This window comes from Amblyomma maculatum, chromosome 10, assembly GCF_055883805.1.
Source record: "Amblyomma maculatum isolate TAMU_Amacu chromosome 10, ASM5588380v1, whole genome shotgun sequence".
Lineage (NCBI taxonomy): Eukaryota > Metazoa > Arthropoda > Arachnida > Ixodida > Ixodidae > Amblyomma > Amblyomma maculatum.
In genome coordinates, this window is record NC_139353.1 from 107,978,382 (window position 1) to 108,001,739 (window position 23,358).

General features: G+C 45.8%; 1 protein-coding gene across 1 annotated transcript; it reads left to right on the plus strand.

Annotated features, from left to right (window-relative positions):
• The first annotated feature begins 20,675 nt into the window (after window positions 1-20,675).
• On the plus strand, window positions 20,676-22,163 carry LOC146177212 (uncharacterized). Its single transcript, XM_084581491.1, has 2 exons — window positions 20,676-20,727; window positions 20,812-22,163. The coding sequence occupies exons 1-2, from the start codon at window positions 20,676-20,678 to the stop codon at window positions 22,161-22,163; spliced, it is 1,404 nt and encodes a 467-aa protein (XP_084437617.1).
• Window positions 22,164-23,358: the final 1,195 nt, after the last annotated feature.

Genomic DNA, 23,358 nt, shown 5'->3' on the forward strand with positions numbered 1-23,358 from the left:
TTTCATTTCGGGTGGTGACTTCAGGATCAGCCTGCATGCGCCATTGTATCAGAGCTAGCCATGGGCCAGGGAGGCTCGTTCAACGGCTTAGTTAACACGTGGCTTTATATGTGGGCTAGCAGCATATGTTAACGCATCACACTTCTAAAAGCGGAGCTCATTGTTCCCGCTATTTTTCTCATTCATCCATGACATTTCTCCCTGCTTGCTCTTTATACTGCAGAACACTTTCCACGGGCTTAGGACGTACACCGATCCGGATGCTACCATCTTCGATAACACTGAAATAAGATGATCGTCACGTGTACAAGATATAGAGATGAAACATGACACCGCATAGTGTAAGTGCAGATGAAGACCAAGAGTGCTGCAGCAATAGCCTTCCTCTCACAGCTGCGAGGAGGGCGCGCAAATGCTGTTGCTGCTCTCGGAATAAGGTTAAGCAGAGTGACAATTGTTGCTATTTGAAAACAGTACGCAGTGGCCCGTTGAGCCGAGAAACATATCTTGCCGCACTAGTAGAAGACTTAGTTAAACATTTTGTGGCTAAGTAGTCTGCATAACATAACTCCGAGTTAACATGCCATGTTCACCTCTTCGAAACAAAGCTTTCAGGAGAAAAATATAGGGTGAATAATTTTATAGCAAAATGCGGTGGCACTTACGTGCAACATTGACGTGGGCTATACTGTTCACTCATGTCTAGAGCAAGCATGGAGAAAAACATAGTTGCGCAAGAACGTAACTTGCAAAATTAATTTCTAAAAGAGGTTGAACGCTTCTGAAACCCACAGCGAGGCGGTAGATGCGTTGATATAGCCCGTTTGCACGTGTAAATATATATATATATAGCACATTGCTTTAGAGCAAAAGAAAGGAGCGGCACCGGTCCCTTTTCTCTGTGACGTTCTCGTTGATATCATATAAGGGAACGGTGTAGGCAAAATTTCTGAAAAAGTCAATTTTATATTTTGCATAATTTAAAATCTCTATTCTATCTATTGCATAGTCATGTGTTTCTTTTACGGACATGCGAAATATTTACTCCGAAATTGATGTCTTCCGACACCTAGGCGGACACCAGCCACGTCCCCCTTTGACATCTGCTTCAGATCTGTGGCCCCGCCGGGGTGGTGCAGGAGTAAGACGCCCGACAAATGTTGGAGTTCCCGGGTTCGAATCCGACCACGGAGGCTGAGTATCGATGGAGGCGAAATGAAGTGTCGTCCGTGTCCTGTGCGATGTCAGCGCACGTTAAAGATCCCCATGTGGACGAAATTACTCCGTAGCCCTCCACTACGGCTCCCGTTTCTCTCTTTCCACTTTCACTCATGCCTTCATTCCTTTCCTTACGGCCCGGTTCAGGTGTCCACAGAGCAAGTGTGACAGGCAACGCTCCTTTCCCTTCGTGTGAACCAATTATTATTATTCAGATCTGTGCCTCTCTTAATCTGCGAAAAAATTGTGTTCCTAGTTTGTTCACGTTTTGAGGAATGGTTGTCTCTCATCTGGCAACAGTGAAAAGCTAGCTTGCATATTTTGGTTATTCGAACTGTAGTGAACTAGAATATATTTAGTGGCGCGACCTGGAAGGCGCGCATGGGTTTTCGGCGGCCCGCTATGCTCTGGAAAATCTCTAGAGACGCTACTGGCCTCTATCATTCTACTGCGCCGCAACCGGCACGCCGGATATCGCTGCGTGCGGACTCCGGAGAGACAGTTGTCAGGTTAACACTCCTGCGTTTTTATGGCTCATAATTTTAACGCAACATTGTTTAAGGACCGGTTATTCTCATAAAACGGCGTCGCCGTCATGAGCGGGAAATCAGGGTCTTGGAGCTGGGAGGTGGTAGCTGGTTTGGCTGGGCCCTGATTCATCGATGAATTGTGCGACCTAACGAGAACACATTATACCAGAATGTTGAAATGGGGGGCGGGGGGGGGGGTTCCCACCGACGCATGTTGCCCATATGTGAGGTGAGAAGGTGGAATAACAATTAAATTTTCAATGGTATTGGATGCCCAGTCAGGATCATTACACGGGGCGTTACACCTCGGGTAGCAGCCTGCTCTATCGAATCGTATAATCCTACAGGTGGAGCTTAAGTGTCGCCTGCGTTTCTGTGAAAGCCCAGCCTTCTTCTGAATCCAGTATGCTCTAGATGTGAATAATCACCTTGAGCACTGTTGCCCGCTGCCTAGCGAAGAGGCGTGGACAGGCTATCCAAGCTGCCGCATGTACCATCTATAAAGCAGCCCAAAGCGTTAATGTTCGCGGCTCCAAAAAATGACGACCTCCGCAAGTTAGAGCGTAATATTCGTAGAAAATATTAAAATTACATCGGTTTAGACCGCTAGCTATATCGAGTTTGTTCGTAGTTTCGTATTACTCCCTGAGTACTGGGTGGTCTTCCCGTTATTCCTTGATATCGATCTTTGATCTTGAATATAAAGAACACCTTATCGCCTTTATAGCGACGATGCACGCATAATAACTACTGTCACTCATTCCTGAGGAGGGAAAGCGGATTACTCTTGGGTTCCGACTGAGACATACTCCTAGGAGAAGCAAGCACGTTCGATTAAAGCGAGGCTTTATATGCCGGGATGCAGGCTGTACGCGTTATCGCGTCATAACTTTAAAGAAAGGGCCTAAGTGCCTGAAGAACGAAGACGCATGCATTCTAGGCGATGTCGGATATACCAAACTCGCAGCCTCTTTTATAACGACGATCTATGCATACCCCAGTGATGTCAGACATAATGAACTCGCAACCTCGGTTATGACGCAGATATGCATCTTCGTTGTAACCGAGGACAACCAACATTTGATAGCCATGTTCGGCAACGCCGAACTGCTAAGCTCTTTCGGCGGTAGAAAAACATCACTTTGAACTCAACTGAATTCTTTCTACGTACTAGAGCAAGGATACAATTGCCGAAGTCAGTATTCCAGAAGCAGCAAGATATGGCCCAGCAAGTTGCGAGGAAGATGCCAAGGCTCTTAAATGGGCTAGGTGGTTTCTAGATTCAGACATAATGGCCTGGCTAGCGAATGAGAAAGACACGCAGAAAATGTTGAGCGCAGGGATGCATGCTAGACTAGCAACTGAATTTTACTCCGGAAAGATACAAGTAGCTGCACTTGCAGCCGACATTGTTCCACTGACTCTGTCCAGACCATGCCCGCTCCGTTCATTGGATGGTGCTGAATCGAGCTGGAAATTTTTTAGGCCGTGATACATATTGCAATATTTTGTGAAGCTGGAGAAATACTATATGCAGATACGGCAGGAAACAGCTGTGTGTATTAAGTCGTCAGAAGAGGCATTTATTATGAAGGCGTTCAAATTATTAGCATGCATTCTGTACTGGAGATAAAAAACTGTTATATGTCCAAGTAAATTGGCACTGTGTTATACTGCCAGACTGCACATTACATGACTGCCAGTTTCAATGATGCAAAACGCGAAGAATGTAGAACGAAATAGCGTGTTTCGTCGACGTTTGTCAGCACCGGTACATTCAAGATTTTGTTGTGTGAATATAGCAAATAGAAAATATAATAGTGTCGCACTGCCTTTGCCTCTATCTATATTTTATTGTGCCAGCAACATTTGCAGCCTACCACGCTTTGCACACTCCATTTACACTTGGTTGGTATGTATTATAATATGAAACTGTCAGAACTCTAATGTGCTGATTTTGAAATGAAGTATTTAGTGGAATGATTACTTTGATCCCAATTATAATCGGAAGCTTCACACGTGTGACTGATACTAACGCTGGTAAATATTTTGGAAGGAGGGAGGAAGAGGAGGAAAAACTTTATTTCTTTGGGAAGGTAACCTGTCTGTCTGCATCGATAACCATAAATTGTGTTACATAAAAAGCGCAGGAAGCAATATTTAATATTTTGTGGATTATACTGAGTCAATATATTATAATTCAAATTCATGGCAGTGTAATCCACCTGTCAATGCCCGTGCTGTTAAGCGCGTTAGCGATCTGCATACCGACATCACTTAGTTGCTTTATGATGTTTAACACTACAGCCTCCGAAAAATCGGTCACCCATTACGTGCACATGTAAATGGATAACTTATTCTCGCGCGGTAGGTTTTAATTAGACGGCCAATTCGCAAAGAAATGAAAACGCGAATCCACATTTTCTACTTTTGGCCGGCGATTAAAAATGCGTAGCATTTTTCTGTCCTTAAGTCATTTAAATATATGACCACAGCGAGATGTGCTTAAAAATGAATAATTGCAACTGAAAGGTGGAATATTCTGACAGCGGTACTTATTATTGTGAAATGTGGCATTATTGTTAGCCGAAAAGCCCCAGAAACCACTGAGCGCCGCGCTGTAGCAATATAATCGTGATTTTGGGGATGGTGATCGGGATTTTTCCTTTGTATCGGGTGGTCAGAAGGAATATCTCCTAGCCTAAACATCAGTTTAAAGAAACACATTTATAGAAGAAAACGACGACCGCGCAGTCACAGTGTGGAGCAGTGCTATTAAATTTACTGTAGCTCCATCTTGTGGCAACCTTGTGAGAACGGGCCGCCTGCGAGGAGGCGTTCACGCCACTATAATATACTGTAGTCAGACAAATATTCAGACACAGTCGGATTACTATCGAGTAATGGCATTTTACTCGTGTTTCTAACTGTTTTCGCGGGGAACAGTCACTTGTTTTGAAGCTGGTTTATAGTGAATTTGAATAGTGTTCCAGTTGATTATAAGATGGATATATATAGCGCTCATGCCATGAATGAGAACAAGTAAAAGATATTTAGTAGAGAACGCTTCGACGAGTATTGGAATAAGTCGATCTGCAATGACACAAGATCTCCGCAACACAATAGAGTGGCGGACACCCCAATCACCGAGCTCATCTGCATCGAAGCTTTCACGCTCGGCATTACGCATGGAGACCATGAAGAAAAATGTTTGTGATCGTGGTACTGGCTTAATTGATATTATCTTCTTCTCATGTGCCGTCGCCGAAAGCTGCTTTTCTAAAGCATGCGGTATTTATTTGCATCAGATTAATGTCGCTGCAAGGCAAAAAGTTGCTTGAACGTTCTCCCAGTAATGTTTAAAATGGTTCTCAGCACACCGGTTCGAGACATCCAAACGGAAAGCATCCAGCAACGTGGCTGGAGCTGACGTTTTAGGTAATTCAGGATTTCAGCAGTGCGGCTCAGAGAACACTGGTTATTCAAAGCTGAATGACGGCAACTATACTTCAAGCAAGGGGCTGTTGAACGACGGGTCCCTAAGGAAGTCCTGAGGGCAAACCAGCTAGTCCAGAAAACAATATATCGATAATGGGTGTTCCTAACAGGCTGGTTCCTATTAAAAATTACTCAGCATGTATTTTTAGAGTGCTGTGTCGTAATAAAGCTCTTTTTTGAACTTCAAAAAAGATGTTCTCAGAACATGCTATTTTGCTGATTTTATCCTTTTTTCAGAATCTACTGCAACTAGATGATGCAAATTTAAAGGTTATGAGTAGACACTCGAGCGAGTAATCGATCAAAATTATCAATACATTGGACAGATTTTCAATATAAGGGCAATTTACCACAGAACTTGGCTTTAAAATTTCATAGCCCTGTTAAAAAAGTGTAACAAAACATCGAAATGCCGGAAACAATAACCCTGGTTCAGTATTATTGCTTCAGATAGCTGATTACAGTTTTGAAAGATGTTTCCTCTAACCCAGCAAACCACTAGAAAAAGAGCTATAATATAGGCTCAAAATCATGGCAGAATTAGGGCTTACCTTGCCCTCTTAAAATACACTTGTTTATGATTGTGATGATGTGGACATCATTGACATAGGTTAAAGTAGGGCGGTAATTAGACGACGGGGAGGCCTTTAAAAGTGGTGGTCTCGTCCTAGCCAACTACCACCACTTGAACGGAAAGGGGAGAGCTGCGCATCGGTGACTCCCACTGCTCTGTGGTGTGAATATTGATAGGTGTGTCGCAGTTGTGGTACATGCCCACACCTCGACAGCGCACCATCGTTAGAGGGGCGATGCTATAAAGTTTAAAACATTAGAATCAGTATTAGGCGTACATACTTCGTACATGCAGCGTTCGTTTGTGTCGTGTCCTCTCCTGTGGTTGTCGTTTTTAGGCTGTCTTCTTACCAATTATAGAAGCTCTCCTTCGAGAATGCAAAATCATTCACCGCACAACCTTCGCGTACCACCCGCAGACAAATGTCATAGTTGAGCGTTTCAACCGCACCCTGAGTGACATGCTGGTAATGTATATTGCTTCCCACCGCTCCACCGGGACGGGGTTCTTCCTATCGTCACTTATGCTTATAAATCTGCCACTATAGCAACCACCGGATTCTAGCCATACTTCCTCCTGCACGTCCGTGGTGCGCACTCTTGTCCATTGACACCATTTTTCCATGCCGACCTGATTATTCTGAAATCACGACTGTTTCCCAAACTGCAACTTTTCTGGAAGAAAGCGGCCACTCGATGTCGATCTGGACTTCTACTTGCTTATCGTCCAGACTCTTTGGTCTTGCTATGGACGTACGTTCCTCCAGTCCCGGTCTTTTTTCAAACGTTCTCAGCAAGTACCAGAGCCCTACCGTATTCTCAAGGAAATATCGCCGGTCAACTATCTCACCGAAGCCCTTACGCGGTAGACTGACCCCCGTCGCCGCAACCGTGAAATAGTACACAGCAACCCCTTGAAACCTTGCTGCGATCCTACCGTCGTCACATCTCCATAGGCCACCAGGGTGCCGCCTTTTTGCGCCGCGGAATTTGTAGGTGTGGTATATTGAAATTTTCAGCTACTGACGCTCAAGAAAGACGACGAAAACAACAATCGCTCTGACGCTCCTGAGCATGCTGACAAAGACTACGACTACTATGATTGATCGCCGGATGTTCTGTTCAGTGTTCTCGTCATAGCGCCCTTTTCGAAGTTCCTTACTACACCGTAGATATACAGTTGAGCTTTATTTATGCTTTCAGAGAAATCTGCTCTAAAGAGTATGCGTTCAGCACATTTAGCAAGTTGTCCGAGCATCCTTCCACGGAATTATGTCGTGTTCTAGTAGGAGCATCACGTCCTGCGCGCTCAAGCCTGGTCGGACACCAACAATCTCGTGCTGCCACAGGTTGTTTTGCTCTATGAAACCCCTTACTCTCGTTTGTTCTACGTGCTCCAATAATTTCCCTACTCACGAGGTTAAGAAAATGGGTCTTAGGTTTTCCAGATTTTAGGGTTTGCCCCGCTTTGGTATTGGTATTACGTTTGGCGCTTTCCATTGCTGGGCTACCTCTCCTTTGGTTCAGAGTTCCTGCTTGGGCACTTATGGAGGCATTATCTAGGTTTATCAGGCTTTTGCTAGTGATCCTGTCGGGTGCTGGGGCTGATTTGACTTTAAGTCCTAAATGTTTCGCTCTGACCTCTGCTTCTGTGATAGGCACGTCACGTTCCTCGTTAGCAGCTCCACTTTACTCTGGGAGGGCGATACTATTGGTGTCCCCCATCTACTTGTTTGCTACTTTGTCCAGGAACTCCTTGTCCGTCCCCTCGAAAGCATGTCTGGTTTTCACTAATCTGATTCCTGATTGGGTGTTTGATTTTGTTGGGTCTAGCAGGTACCTCAACAGACTCCACGCCTTAGAGAGGCTCATTCCTTATTCATTATAGTCGCATCGACTACATCCGTTTTGTTCACAAAGTTTAATCGCGTAATCTTCGATCTCCCGATTGTGTCTGGGAAGCCTCCTTCTGAGGTTGCGATTCCAATTTTGCTTTTTTAGCCTGCGTTCCATGCTATGCTTGGCCTCCCTTGTGTGTAGTAAAATGCCGTTGGCTGTTTCTGGAGCATCATCGCCTTCCAGCGCTTTCATAGCCTCTTTTACATGTCGCTAGAGGGTTTTTGTTCATTCAACTATGTTCGCGATTCTTTCTATAGAGTCGCTTTCGCGTATATCTCTCAACTTCTCCCATTCCGTCACTTCCGGTTGACGCGCCCGACGCGTCCTGACCCCCTTTTTGAGGACCGATGCTATGATGGAGTGGTCGCTGCCAAAATTTTGCTCCGAGTTATGCCAATTTAGGTTTGTCACATTTTTTTGTAAGGGTTAGGTATATGGAGGTATCTCCACATACGCTATTTCCCACTATAGTCGGACACCTGGGGTCTGTGTGAAGGGTGAGTCCTAGTTCGTGCGCGTCCTCACACAGTTGTCTCCCTTTAGAGTCGTGTATCACGTAGCCCCATTCTTGCTGTCTAGCGTTAAAGCCTCCCACTATTATCAAGGGGTTGATTCTTGCCGCTTTGATCGCCTTTCGAAAGAGGGCCCTGAATCTCACCTTCTTTTGCTTCGGCCTAGTGTACAGGTTTGGAAGAAATAAGCTTGGTGCATCATTTTGTCCCGTTAAAATTTCTAGCAGTACTGCTTCTACGTCTTCAGAATTGACATCGCGTTCGATCGCTGCGATGTTCCTTTTAACGAGCGTGGTGACTCGTGATTTCTCCCCCCTATCACTATGAAAGGCCTGATATCCAGAGAGCGTGGATGCTTTACCTGTCTCTTGTGAGGCTACCGGTTTATCACTTATTAGCGCCAGGAATTGTTGCAGCAGCGCTCGCTTACGTTGCAACCTAAGGCAGTTCCACTGACAGATGATGGAATCATTAGTTGTGTTTGTGACCATTTTGAAGCTGTTTAATTGTTTCCTCAGTGTTTCGCTGCCACTCTGGTTGGTTAATAAGTTCTGTTCTTTGCAGTTGCAGTTCAGCTGCCATTGTTCCCGCCTCTGCTGTACCTGCTCCAACCTCTGAATCTTCTCGACACGTCATCACCAGTGATGATGTCACGGCCGATGACGTCACCAGTGAAGGCAATGGACGTCTGGAAACGTGTAACCAATAATACTTGTTAATGATAGTTAACCATGACTTGCACTTTCTGAGTACTAGTTGGTAACTTATTAATGTTAGTTAAACACCCCTTAACCAGTAAGTGATGGTTAGTGATAGTTACGATGACCTCCAAATGCATGGTTCCTATGCGCATCTGCTTAAGTATTTCATTATTAGTCCTAAGTTATCATGAACGTCTTGAAAATGCCTTAAATAATGTTCCAATATCATTCCATTGTTATTCATTAAGTATCAATCCAATTGCGATAGCCGTATGCCCATATATGGCACGAACCAGAAACGCGGACACATTTGCTAACGGCAGTTTGAGGCATAAAGGCTTTCGCCTTAATACCTGTTCACTTGTATTGGGCTGCGCTTGAAGACAACTGTTTAACGAGCTTTTTTACATCATATATGGTAAGTCGCCTAATTCCCCGACAAGCCATCAAATGCACGCGACAGGTTTCGAAGCGCTTGGAAGAACATAACGTTCCTAAATGTCACGAGGTCTATTACTTTTACGATTCACCAATCACATTACCAAGCATTGTAGTCAAGCAAACTTTTGTGCCTGTCACATATAAACAAGCGCGTAAGGATTGTGTGCATTTAAACCCGGCTTGAGCTAAGTGATATGAGCAAAGATTGTGTTGAGCATGGTAGTGCATGGTTAGAGAGTTTAAATCAGCCCGACGCTCAGGCATCACTTTGAACTACCCGTGTTGGCGTTGTAACAGCGCCTTCTCAATCAGCTCTTTTTAAAGCGAAAGGTTCACTGCGCCAGCTTTTCGATCCGGCAGCATTACGTGTGTTTTCACCTTCAAGTGAGCAGGACTGATACTACAACTTTCCTTGCTTATAAACGAATTTGCAATGAAAGCGAAAGTTTAACTACCCAGGTATAGCAGGTTTCATCGTGTGACACTATAAAGGTCTATTCACACTTGCGACTACATGAAGTCGCGCGACTGGTAGTCGAGCGACCAGAGGAGAGGAGCTATGTTCACACTTGCGACACTCGCCTTCTCGAAAAACGAGTTGGGAGTAGGAAAGCTGCAGGGCGATGACAGCGAACGTCGGTAGCAGCCGCTTGCCAGACACTTCAGCTTTTTCAGGCGAGAACGCCGACGACGAATAGACGGTGTCAATATAAAATGTTCCGCCTGCGTGAAAAACCCATTTCTCAAAAGTTCATAGTACTTACCGGATAGTCCGAATATCTTTCCAGTCTCCTCCCAGGACATATCCTTCTCCTTGCCTTTGAATTCCGGATGCCGTTTGTTGAAAAGGTTGAGAAGGTGCTCGATCTAGTGCACCGGGACCTCGCTGATTGGAGAAATGGTTTGCGACTAGTAGTCGCGCGACTGGAAATTCGAGCAGTGCCCGATCGGCCCGCGGCAGTCGCTTTTCGACCGATGCGACCATTTGCGACTGTCGCTTTTCGCCCAAAACGGTCGCGCAACCGCTGCTAGTCGCAAGTGTGAAGGGGCCTTAAATGTGCCCTCCAAATGACCTCGGCCAAAGTGGGGCTGTGCAAGATTTCGTGGTGTTCATCTAGGACTGTCCTGGAACCGCAGTCGTGGCCTAGTGGTTTGGGCATCCGTTTCGGCTGCGGCAGGTGATGCGTTCGAAACCCGCCGCCGCACACCCAGCGCTTAAAATGGGTACAAGCGTCTACCGGCCTGTCGCCCGGCTCTCACAGGGGTGTGCGCTTGGAAGAGGCTCCGCAAACTCCGCTGGCTCCCTCTGGGGCAAAAGAGTTTCCAATACTTCAGCCGGCAAAGGTGGTTCGAGATACCGTATTTCACGGGGTTAAACAAAAGGGCCACATAATGGGCTGTTGCCGCACGAGGCGGACTTGTTATTGTCCGATGGCGGAACGGATCACTGCCACATCGACGCAACTATTTGGGCCGTGACACCTTTTCCCAAGCATTTCACCCCAGAAGCGCCGAACACCAGGACGGGAGAAAGCTTGTACCATTGTAAAACCGGTAGGTGCCCGGCGGCACCAGGGATCGAACCCGGTACCTCCCGAATGCGAGGTAGATGCTCTACCAACTGTTTCATTTATTCTACAGTTATTCTACAGTTAGAAATACAGACGGTCAGTTTAGAAATAAAAACTCATTACAGTCATTAGACGAATGATGCAAAAACATGAAACATGGAAATACATTATTCAAAATCAAAATGCCCGCACATTAAAACACTGAAGTCTGTTATTTCGTTCCCATACTTCATTGGCGACAAGTGTTTGGTAAATATAATTCTGTTTACGTATCGGTGAAAGGCAATACCACAAAATTTAAGTTCGGACACAAATTTCGAAGAGGTATGTTAAAAAGCATGACAAAGGTTACGTTTCCCGAGGAAAAGAATTGGAGCTTGCTATACGGGATGTAAGACTAATTGTACATAAAGCTTTTGCGAGCCCAGTGCTTGAGCATGCATCAGTAGCATGGTGTGATAACCCTAGTTATATATATAAATAATTAAAAATAGTTTAGAGGTACGTAGCGCGCTTTATTTGTAGCCGATATCAAAGAACAGAATCAGTTGCAAAAATGCTCTAATTCTGTAACCTAGATTTATTAGAAACACCTTGAAAAGAAAATCGGCTGAAGCTAACATTCCAGGTGCTCCAAGGACAAGTAAATATTCAGAAGGAAACATACATACAAGCACTAAGTAAACGGAGTTCTAGAACAAATCATATTCGGGTACTTCAGTTGTACTACGCCCGTAGTGAAACTTTCAGACATTCTTTCTTCATTCATGTAATTGAAATGTGGAGGGACTTACAAATGAGTGTTGTGGAGAAGAGGGACCGGTATGAATTCGAACTATCTCTGGATAACAATCTGCTTGACAGTGCCATTTGATGCTTGACTGAATGTACCGTTTGAGGCTGATGCATTCAGTGCTTGCGAATACGGCTGTTCATCTATGAAGTGTTTCACACTTTCTCTATAAGGACCCTCGTATGATGGTTGATATTATTGTTAAATAAATAAGTAAAATGTATACTGCGCCTTCATTTCTTCAAATCGTAATTTGACCGTCCAGCGCGGTGGTGCAAGTCTAGTTGAAACATCGCAACGTGATCTTCACAGCCGCGAAATTCTATTTTCAATACTGGATCATGGAAATGTAGGCTCACTCATATTAGGGAGAGTTCAAATGGCTATGCAAAACTAGCATTATTGTAAATAAGAAAGTCACAAAAAGCTTTCAGATAAGATCGTCCGTAAGACAAGGATGTCCGCTTTCTCCTCTGTTATAGGCCATATTATATATAGAACCTTTTTGCTTAAGATGATTAAAAATGAAAGGATCCGACGATTTAGACTTATTTAAGTGAAGTATAGATATTGTCATATGCTGACACATAGCCCTTTTTAGTCAAGATAAAAAAGGCAATTTCAGAAGAATCACGGCTGCTACTCGATCTGTAGACAAACTGCCAGCGATGTCAGCTGGAACAATGTTTGGGGCTGTGGCATGGAATTGGCGTAACACACTTTCCCCTTTCGGAAATGTTTCTTGTTCTGTCACACCTGCGAGGTACCTTGGAGCGGCGCTGGAACACTACACCGATAAAAAAGATTGCTGGAATGCTGAACGTGAACGGCTCCAGTCGAAAACAACAAATTGGGGTAGCCTTTATTTATCTGTGTTTGCCCGTTTAACTGTAAGCAATTTGCTCATTGTTGCTAAACCCGGGTATGTGTTGCCACCATTATCCATGTCAAGGGTTAGAGTCCAGAAATTTCACAGATTGTTAGCGGTTTTCCTCTGGGGTTCGGTTTGGAAGAGAACAAGTCGTAAAAATTTTGTTTCGCTCGGTAAAAAATGGAGGACTTGGTTTAGCCCACTTATTTTAAGGACAAATAGTATCCAAGTTTATGGCCTTACGAAATCAAACCAACCCTCTTCTGCATACCGTTTCGGAGGTTATGCGGAGCCAAGACGTGCCCCATTTTTTGTTTGGTATCCTCTAGCAAAATTAAAAACAGAATACTGAGTTTTTTTTTGCGCGAGGTTGTGCGCAAGTTGTATATTCTGAGGACTCGTAATAGATATAGTTCAGTCAATACATGCTTAAGATGTGTAATCGAAAGAAGGTAAAGTGTACTCACTGTGAGGCGCAGGTTAATCTCAAGGAATCGCGCTTTGACTCTGTAGGCGAAGGGGAAGGCAGCGACTTTTTGTGTCGGCGTTGAGTGCTGAGTGCGCGGCTAGATAGATTTGATCAAGAAAGGGGCAGTTTAGTGTCTCGTGTGGATGATTTAGAAAATGAAGTACGTTTGTTAAGGGCAGAAAATCAGAAACTGCTTGGACCGCTTCCTCAAATTGGAAAAAAAAAGTGGCCGAATTTATCCTTGGAACCAGCGAGGACGAACATTCCAGTGCGGGCCACGTGGCTGGGACCAGCACTGGCATGGAAGCCATAAGCAAAGCAGGTCAGTCGGAGCCGAACCGACAGAGTTATTTAGAGGCAGCTACTAAGAAGCCGAAAAAAAAAGGAAGAAGTAAGGAAGAATGAAAATACCAGAGATAAGGACACAGATAACCGAGAACATCGCCGGAGATTGTAACATGAGCAGGTGCAAGCGAGATATCTTGGAACGTGTAAAGGGTGATAAGAGAGTGTTAGTTGGAGCCTTCACAGGGAGCACAATAAGGGCAGTGCTGAAAAAGAGTAAAAATAGGCTGTTGAAGCATTCCGCAGAGCGCAGAATGGTGATAGTAACCGCGGGGCTAAACGATGTCCTAAATGGTGACGCTGCAGGAGTGGTGGAAAATTTAGCTAAGGGAGTTGACGAGATCAGAGGGATAGCGCAGCAAGGCCAGATAGTTGTATGCACAATACCGGAGGTGCTAGGAGAACGGAAAGCTGGAAAAGGACATGGTGATAGTTAATCAGGACGTAAGAAAGTTAAGCCTGGAGAAGCGTTTCGAAGTGGTTGAGGTAAACAGGGAGGTGCATAAAACAGGTTTTGGTAGAGCTTTTCAGCGAGATGGGATTCATTTTAACAGAAGGGTGGGAGCAGAGATCGGCTGGCGCCTGGCAGACAGGGCTGTAGCTTTTTTAGGGGATCCACGAGAACTCCGTATAGAGAGGTAGTTAGAAGTGAAGCAGAACGAACTGTAATAACGGAGGCTGATCCCCAAAAAATGGCAAGGAGGAGGTCGAGAAAGAAAAGTACAAAAAAGAAATTTAACACTAGGATTAGCTACATAAACATGCAAGGAGGTAGAAAAAGAGCGAAATGGCTAGAGATAGAACAGCAGTTGAAGGATGAAAAAATAGGTGTGTACGCTCTTTGCGAGACTCATCTAAGGGATCCAGAAGATCCGCCGTTTATAGAAGGCTACGTCTGGGAAGGGTGCAACAGAACGAGAACGGAAAAAAAGGGTGGAGAGGTCGGTATGTTGATACACCAGGGAACAAATTGGCAAAGAATTAAATCGTCTTGTAAAGAACATATCTGAGTATCAGGAACAATTGCCGGCATAACGACATGACATGACACCAATGCAGGCAAGAAAACAAGGATCTTGTTGAATGTCTCAGTGACGATATAAGCCAGTTTAGAGACGGGGCCAATATTATTCTGCTGGGGGACATGAACGGCCACATCGACGATCTGGATGGATACACGGATTGTAACGGGAGGCTAATGCTAGATTTCTGTTAGCGATACGATCTAGTTATATTGAATAGAGAAAGAAAATGTGAAGGCCAAATCACGTGGGAATTCCGCAACAGGCAGACGACCATTGACTACTGTCTAATGTCGCAGGAAATTTATAGCAAGGTCACAAAAGTGGAAATAGACGAAGAAGGGGAGTGTAGTCTGGGAAGTGATCATAAAAGTATTAGTCTGCAGATGGGACCCTTGATGAAAAGAGAAATGGAACTTAGACAAAAAGTAAAAGCAAAATTAAACAACGATCATTTAGCGCAGATAGCAGCAGACATAGAGAAAGCAATAGAGAAAAACCCCATGGAAGACTGGGATTATGAACAGGTAGAACTACTCATAAGGAGGAAAATTAAGAAGTTTAAACTAGCAAACCACTGGAATGGAAAGAGGAAGCCGCGGAGCTAGTGGAATAAGGAAATCAGGGAAGCTATTGAACAAGGGCGGGCTGCTTCAAGGGAACATCGAGTGGCAAATAAAGCAAAGGTATCTAAGGAGGAAATCGACCGAAAATGGGAATCATATCGACAAAAGAAACTTGAGGTACAGGCCCTTGTCCAATGTAAAATAAAACAGTCCACTGATCGCTGGATGGCTGACATACACGATGCCTCTAGAGGCGGAGCAAGAAAATTCTGGAACCATATAAGCTGGCTAGGGAAAAAAATCAAAGAAAGCAAGATCGGCAACAAGATAACGAGGGAAATTGTTTAAAGGGAGACAACGCAGTGAACTACATTACATCTGTTATTACCCCAGGTAGCACAAAGTGGGCTATGAAGGGTGGGCCCCGGTGGGCCCGATGTAGGCAATGCAGGACAGCCCCGGTGGGCTCAATGTGGGTGCTGCAAGAGGGGCCGATGTTGGCCCGAAGGGGGCGGTCGACAAAGCCCCAATGGGCCCCACTAGGGGCTGATGCAGGCAGCCCTTGCGGGCCTACCCACATTTTTCCGGCATTGTTAAAAGGGCACATCCCGCCAACTCCCCGCGAAGGTCCTACTTTGGACCGATTTGGGCAGCCGCTCTGGAGGAATATTTTTTTTTAATTTCAGTTAGCCCCTCAGATAATGACATAGGACCAATGCGGGTTCTATAGCGCTAGCCGCACTTGGGCTTGCCCACATTATTCTCATAGGGGTCCGATGGAGGAAATTGATGGAAAGGCCTAGTCCAAGTTTTCCCAATCAATATTTATGCACATAATTAAGTAAATATTTTATACATGTCTGCACTTTTTAAACATCCACAATATTACATTTTACAATAATTCATAACATTCATCTAGCTGAAATGACTTCATGTACTTCTTGTTCAGGCTATGGAGATGTGTATTCTGAACAGTAATATTCTTCTGGGAGTTGCAGACTGTCCAAATCAACCACATAAGAGGCAACAGTTAGCAATCAGTTTGTTTTAGTATTTGGAGCGCAATTTGCATGAGCGCGAGAAGAAAAGTATGTAAATTTCTAATCGACTAAACATGGCAATAGCTGTTATGCATATCATCTATAATAGTAATTTATGGCAACATCTAATGCAAATAAAGGTTGGAAACAATGATTACGCAATTGAACGTACGCCCTCTAGCCCCATTACGGCCGATGTGGGACCTACAGCGGCTTTGTGTGGGCAGCCACAATTGGGCTGGGTGTTGGTTTTGAACCTAAAGCCCACATGCTGTTGCACGTGCCTTGAAGTTCCCCACAAGGAACCAATTTTGGTATCATGCGGGCCCTCCCGCCTTTCAGCCCCCTTACGGCACATGTGGGATATAAAGCAGTTTTATGTGGGCAGCCCCAATTGGGCTGGACGTTGTTTTTGAACCTAGAGCCCACCTGCTGTTGCACTGGCCTTCAAGGTACCCACAAAGGACCGATTTTGGTACCATGCGGGCACGCCCGCCTTCCAGCCGCATTACAGCCTATGTGGGACCTAAAGCGGTTTATCTAAGGCTGCCTCATTTGGGCTTCACGAGGGCTTGCCCAATTTGAGCCCTTATTCATATTTCACCTGCCCTCAAGTAACCAACAAGGGGCCGATTGGGGCAGCATGAGGGTATGTCCGTTTTCTTGCCCCACTACGGCCGATGTTGGTCCCACAAAAATTTAATGGGGGCGGTTTCATTTCGGATACATGAGGGCTTTCCCATAAAATGCCCACATTTAGGTTGGATTGCCCTCAAGTATTGGGCAAGGGACCCTTGTGCTCTGGATGCAGGAATGTGCTCTGCATTAGCCCAAGAAACGCCGCTATTGGACCCATGCAGAAGGAACAGGGGCAAGCCCAAATGGGGCTTGCCCACGTTTGCCCCATCGGGGACCGATGCAGGTTTTATGATGGTTGCCCCAGCCCCACTTGCCTGTATCGGACCTACTGGGGCCACAGATTCTGTGCTACCTGGGACATTACATCTGTTACATCTGTTTAAAAGCGATGATAGGGTAATCTCCGCAAATCAGGAAGCAACCCAAGGTAGCAGAATACAAAGCAGCTTAGAACTGACCAATCTAAACTGGAAAAAGGCAGAAAAAAATATTCCTAAAAATACATCTACAGGAATAGATGGAATTCCGATCAAGCTGATTAATGAACTTGGTCCAAAAAGTAACGAAATGTTGCTAAAGGCTCTGGCAACAGTCATAACGAATAAGCAAATTCTGGACCGCTGGCGGCAGAGTAAGATGAATTTGATTTATAAAGGGAAACGAGAAAGGATGCACATGAAATCCTACAGGCCGATTACCATAACATCTGTTATGTACAAGTTGGCCATGCAGGCGGTGAAATAAAAGGTGCAATCATGGGTAGAAAGTAACAAGACTCTCGGAGAACTTCAGAACGGCTTTAGAAAGGGTAGGCGCTTAGATGATAGCTTGCTCATGCTTACCCAATGCATCGGAATATCTAGAGTAGAAAACAGACCTTTGTATTCGGCCTTCCTGGACATAAACGGGGCGTACGACAACGTAAACAGGGAACTCCTGTGGAACATATTAAAGAAGAAGGTATCGGTTAGGAGATAATAGAGTTCATTTAGGAAACATACCGGGATAACACAGTAGAATTTCCATGCGAAGGGATAAGAAGTACGGTGATGTAAAAGTATGCAAAGGATTAAGACAAGGGTGTCCTCTATCACCGCTGCTGTTCATACTTTATATGATAAACCTGGAACGGAGGATACAAGACAGTAACCTAGGTTTTAACCTGTCATATCGATTAGGTGGAAAGGCGGTAGAGCAGCGCCTCCCGATTTTATGTATGCAGACGATATTGTGCTGCTAGCTGAGAGTCTGGAAGAACTCTAGTTAAGTATTGTGGAGACAAAGGGAACGCTCTAGGCTTCAGTTTTAGAGCAGTTAGGTTGGTTCTGATGATTTTCAACGGCTAAACTGATCAGGGTCTTAAAATACAAGGCCATGAAATACCCAGAGTAGCAGAATATAAATATCTGGGGGTATGGGTAAACGAAGGATTGGCATACATTGGAAAGCATGAGCAATCACTTAAGGCCAAAGGACGAAGGAATGCCGGAATAATGAAGCATAGGGCATTGTGGAGATAGAAAAGGTATGAGGTTTTCAGGGGTATTTGGAAAGGAATTATGGTGCCCGGACTTACTTTCGGAATTACGGTTTTGCACCTAAATTCAGAGGTACAGTCGACGTTAAAAATAAATCAGAGAGCCGTTGGACGATTAGCACTAGGTGCCCACGGCAAAACCACAAATGAGGCGGTACAGGGAGATATGGACTGGGCATCTTTCGAAGTACGGGAAGCTCAGAGTAAAATATTATATGAGGAACGCCTGAGGAAATTGGACAGTAACAGATGGGCAGCTAAAGTATTTAAATACCTGTACTTAAAAAGCGTTGACGCACAAAGGAAAAGAACTAGGAAACTAACTAGTAAGTATGCTAGTAACAAGGAGGGAGAAATAAATAGCATTAAGCAACAGGTGAAAACACTGAAGGTAAAAATTGGATAAATTCAATGGAAAAGATACAGATTGTGGGATTATACCGAAAGTGGAAAATGCAGATTTGGAAGGAAGATTTCTTTGATAACTCAAGAGGCAGTGCCCTACCTTATGAAGCTAGATCAGGGTGCCTTAGAACACCAGCTACAAAAAGAAATTTACAATGGAGATGATGCGTGTGCTGTATGTGGTAACTCCAGTGAAACAATTGACCATATTATACTCGAATGTAATGGTATCCATCCGGAAGTTGACGCAGGTGCAATCACTGTTCCTGAAGCTCTGGGGTTTAGAGACACCAGTGGCTGGGTGAATAAACCGGCGGTGGAAACTAGCAAAAAACGACTGGAAGATTGGTGGCTTAAAAGCAGAGTATTTACATAATGCTAGTAATTCAGAAACAAAATTTTAATAAATTCAATGATGGTTCAGTTAACCAATCTAAATCGATAATTAAGATATAGGTAGAAAATGAGCATGATAGCTACTGCTGCCACCCCGTTTCAAAGGGGTGCTCCTACATTCCATCCATCCATCCATCCATCCATCCATCCATCCATCCATCCATCTATCCAACGAGTGACGGTATAAAAGAGGCGCGCTGCTCCTCGTGTTGTAGGGGGGCTGGGGCTGAAGGTCAACGCCGCATGCGGTAGGGGCTAGCCAACCACCGAAAATTTATCTGTTGTATAGCCGTCATTGAACCCGCCACCACTTAGGCGCACGGTGGACGATGGCTTTTGAGGCGCGCGTCTTTCCCTCCCTCTTCGTTTTCTTTCTTCCCTACTTTCTCACTTCTGTCCGCACGAGGCATCGGAGGTGGCTCAGCTACAGAGCCAGTAGCAGGCCCGTGCATTTCACTTCCTTCTTTCTACAGCCACAACAACAACGTTAGACGGGTTTCGGGGGGATGGAGGAGGGTAGCTGATTCTCGCCCTGATAAGGCTTGGACAGGTAGGTCACCGCCGCTTGCGGTGGGGGCTAGCCTGCCACCGTATTTTTATCTGCTGTAGGCCGTCAATGCACCAGCCACCGCTTCGGTGGTGGACGACGGCTATTGAGGCGTGGGTCTTTATCTCCATCTTCTTTTTTTTTCTTCTCTATTTTCTCTCCTTTCCGCACGAGGCAGCCGAGGTGTCTCAGCTACAGAGCCAGTAGCAGGCCCTTGCAATTTTTTTTTCTTCTTCCTACAGCCACAACAGAAACTGATTGATTTATAGGAAAGGAAGCGCGCGTTAACTGTCTGACTTGTTTCCTGTGGACACCTCAACCGCACCGTAAGGGAAGGAAGGAAGGTGGGAATTAAATCGGAAAGAGAGAAAGAGGAGCCGTAGTGGAGGGCTAAGGAGTATTTTCCACCACCTGGGGACCTTTAACGTGCGCAGACATCGCACAGATCTTTAACGTGCGCTGACACCACAACAGCAACATCTATAGACAGACGTTATGGAAAAGGAGAAAGAAAAAAGGAGGCGGCGCCAGGTCGCCGCCTTGCCTTCGCAACCTACCCGGCATAACCAAAACTAAGCCCCAGCAATTGTTTTCTTTGCTACAAGCCAATTTGAAACGCTGCTGATTCCTGATTTATTGCGATATGCGAGTAATAGTGCTGCAGTACTAAACTGTTATCCTTGAAAAGAAATTGGTCATGACGCATAACAAGAAATCGAAGTTGTTCGAAATATTAGCGACAGAATGCGTGATACCTGCCGATTACAGCCAACGGAGTCTGAGAGATATTAATATTAGGTCATTCAAAGTCTCCACAGCGCGGGGAGAACGCACGAGGCAGCGGAGGTGAGCGGATGCGGTTCGCAACAGCTCAGCCAATTTCTGGCTCTTCTGCCCAGCTAATCTTTCCCGTGACACGTCAAAACGATCAACGGATCCAGGAAGGTATACGGACCCTAACCGCTGCCATCTTTTGGATGTGCCCCGCGATCTTCGAGAATCATCCAGTGAAAACGCCTCTGACAGCCACGCCGCCGCACTAGGCCTCGTCTCATCGAGGCGAGCCTGTCCGGCGCGCCGCGTTCCTCAGTACCCAACAACTATGGAGGAACCAGTGGATGCAGAGATACACAACCCACAAGACTATCAGCCTGGTGAGTGAGAAACTGTCCTACGTGCTTATCGAGCTCAAACCTCAGATTCAAATGCGGCCTCAAAACACCCATCAACGGCCTCAGTTCACGTCAATCCTAACGGAAGCAACCCCGGCGCGCCGTCGGACGCTGCACCTGGAACCTCTCGAGCCCCGCTCCAGGAGACGCCGCACTTACTACGCATGACGCGCGTGGTTGTGCACAAAAGTAAACAACTTGCCGCGCTGCCGGCAGGCACGATCCGAGTCGTATTTCGGCCGAGAGGCGGGCTCTCCCTGGAAAAGCTTCCAGCTCCAAGCATCTTGCAGGCACTGCATGCAACTACGAGCTGCTCAGTGATGGGTGAACTGCACATCAGAGTTCATCCCACAAACAATACCTTCACGGTAGCGACGGTGGCGGAGGCAACAGCTCTCGCCTTAGTGAGCATGCAGGTAATCACTATAGACGGCAAGAAATTCCCGGTAGCCGCGTATATCGCGGCACCTCCAGCGGCAGTCAAGGGTGTTATTTCTCGTGCATACTGGAACGAAGCACCAGATGAAATACTAAAGGACTTGCAGTATCGCAACCCGGAGGCCTATATCATAGCGGCTCGACGCATGGGGAAAACATCGTCAATTCTAATAACATTTGCTTCTGGTCCGGTACCCCACACCATCAAGTACATGTGTGTTGTACATCGATGCACCAAATACAAGGGCAGCCCTGAAGCTTGTACAAACTGCCGGAAACCTGGTCACAGGTACGATGTGTGCCCTCTCCCAAGAAGCGGACTCTGCCCCCGATGTGGAGAGAATCACGACAGGCAAGAAGACACTTGCACGCCGAAATGCATTCTTTGTGGTGGGAACCACCTTACCGGCACAGGCTCATGCAAAGCCAGGACCCCCCAGCCTCGACGACGGACAGCGCCGAAACCCAAAACAGCAGTCCCCACGGCAAAGGACTTTCCACCCCTAGTGCCTCGTCAGGATCGCCAGCCAGCCTGGACCAAAGCCAGCAGTACACCCCAAACATCACTGCGGGAGGAAGAGATAGCACTCCAGCGGGAAGAGGTAAGGCATTTAAGGGCAGCCGTTAGCTCTATTCTTTCCACATCCAACCAACCCCCTCAATCGCCAACACCCCAATCGTTCACACCCCCTCCCCCAAAAAAATGGCGACCAGAAGACGTTCCAGACATTCACTCCAAATTCAAAGACTTTGCCCAAAACCTAGAAGCCAAGATTCTGGCTCAGACTCAAACGTACAATGAAACCGCCATGGCTAGGCTTACAGAAACAATTATCAGACAAGTAACCGCAGCCATTATGCAACAGATTCCAAAAATGATTGCTGGAATGTCTTCGCACAGCCCAGCTGACAACCCCACACCAACTTCCATCCTTCGCCCTTCTACCCTCCAGAATGGCCCTGTAGACAGGAGGCAGTAACCTCCGACTACGCATTCTGCAATGGAACTGCAGGGGGTTTCGCCGCAAACGAGACTCCCTGCAGCAACTACTCTCTGCTTCCTCCACACATCCTATATATTAGCGTTCCAGGATGCTGGAACAAATGTATCGCTGCCAGGATACGCTCTGTACCCTCTGACATCACTCCCAACCCTAGGGTTACTACGTATGTTCAACACTTAATTCCATACACTTGTCACGAAATACACTCCCCGGTGGCTCACACATATTTAGAATTAATCCCGTCTGCTCAGAAATCCTATCCCCTATTCATCCTTAACTGTTACCTCCCTCCGAGACAGCCGATCTCCGAATTAATTGCTCTCATTAAAGCTGCGTCCACAGTGGCAAAAAAGAACCCCCTCATTATTATAGACGGCTTTAACTGCGCACATGTGGACTGGGGCTACAAGAGCACCAACAAGAGAGGAGCGCAATTACACAACACCCTTCAGATGCGGGGCCTCTCTATATATAATGACCTCAGCACACCTACAAGAATCGGCAATAGTGTCACTACCGATACTAGCCCAGACCTTACATTCGGCCGAAACCTTCCAAAACTGGTATGGAGCAACTCGAATGAGACCCTGGGCAGTGACCATTATATAATAACTATAGAGCTTGACTTCGCCAAAAAAGCTAAAATCTACCGTGTCCGGCAAACTAGCTGGGATAATCTGCGTAAGCACAGAAAGGCCAGAAAAATAAAGACCCCCTTTAACCTCCACACATGGATGACACAGCTAAAGGAGGATGTCCAGGCTTTCACGCAAACTTGAGACACCACCCCCGAGACTCCCATTGCAGATAGTAGGTTAATGCACCTTCTCGAAGCACAGAGGAGTATCCTTGCACGCTGGAAAAAACATAAGCATAATCGAAAGCTTAAACTTAAACTGGCGCAAATTCAAAAGCAAGTAGAGGAGCACAGCGCCGCCCTCAGTAAACATAACTGGCACCAAATATGCGATGGGTTGCGAAGTAATATCTCCTCCTCCAGGGCCTGACATCTTCTTCGACACATGGTAGACCCCACACAAACTAAAAAGGAAACTCGGCTTACCCTCAAAAGGCTTATCCATAAACATCGATGTAGTCAGCAATCGCTCTTAGCCCAACTGCAATCAACTTATACTACTGTGGGCCAAGCAATATCCTATCCAGACTACAT

What these genes read in the sequence shown, in the direction of transcription:
- LOC146177212 (XM_084581491.1), top strand. Translation starts at nt 20,676, where the DNA reads ATGGAGGAACCAGTGGATGCAGAGATACACAACCCACAAGACTATCAG. An exon ending in CCCACAAGACTATCAGCCTG is followed by an intron (nt 20,728 to 20,811) that starts GTGAGTGAGAAA and finishes CAACGGCCTCAG; the next exon opens with TTCACGTCAATCCTAACGGA.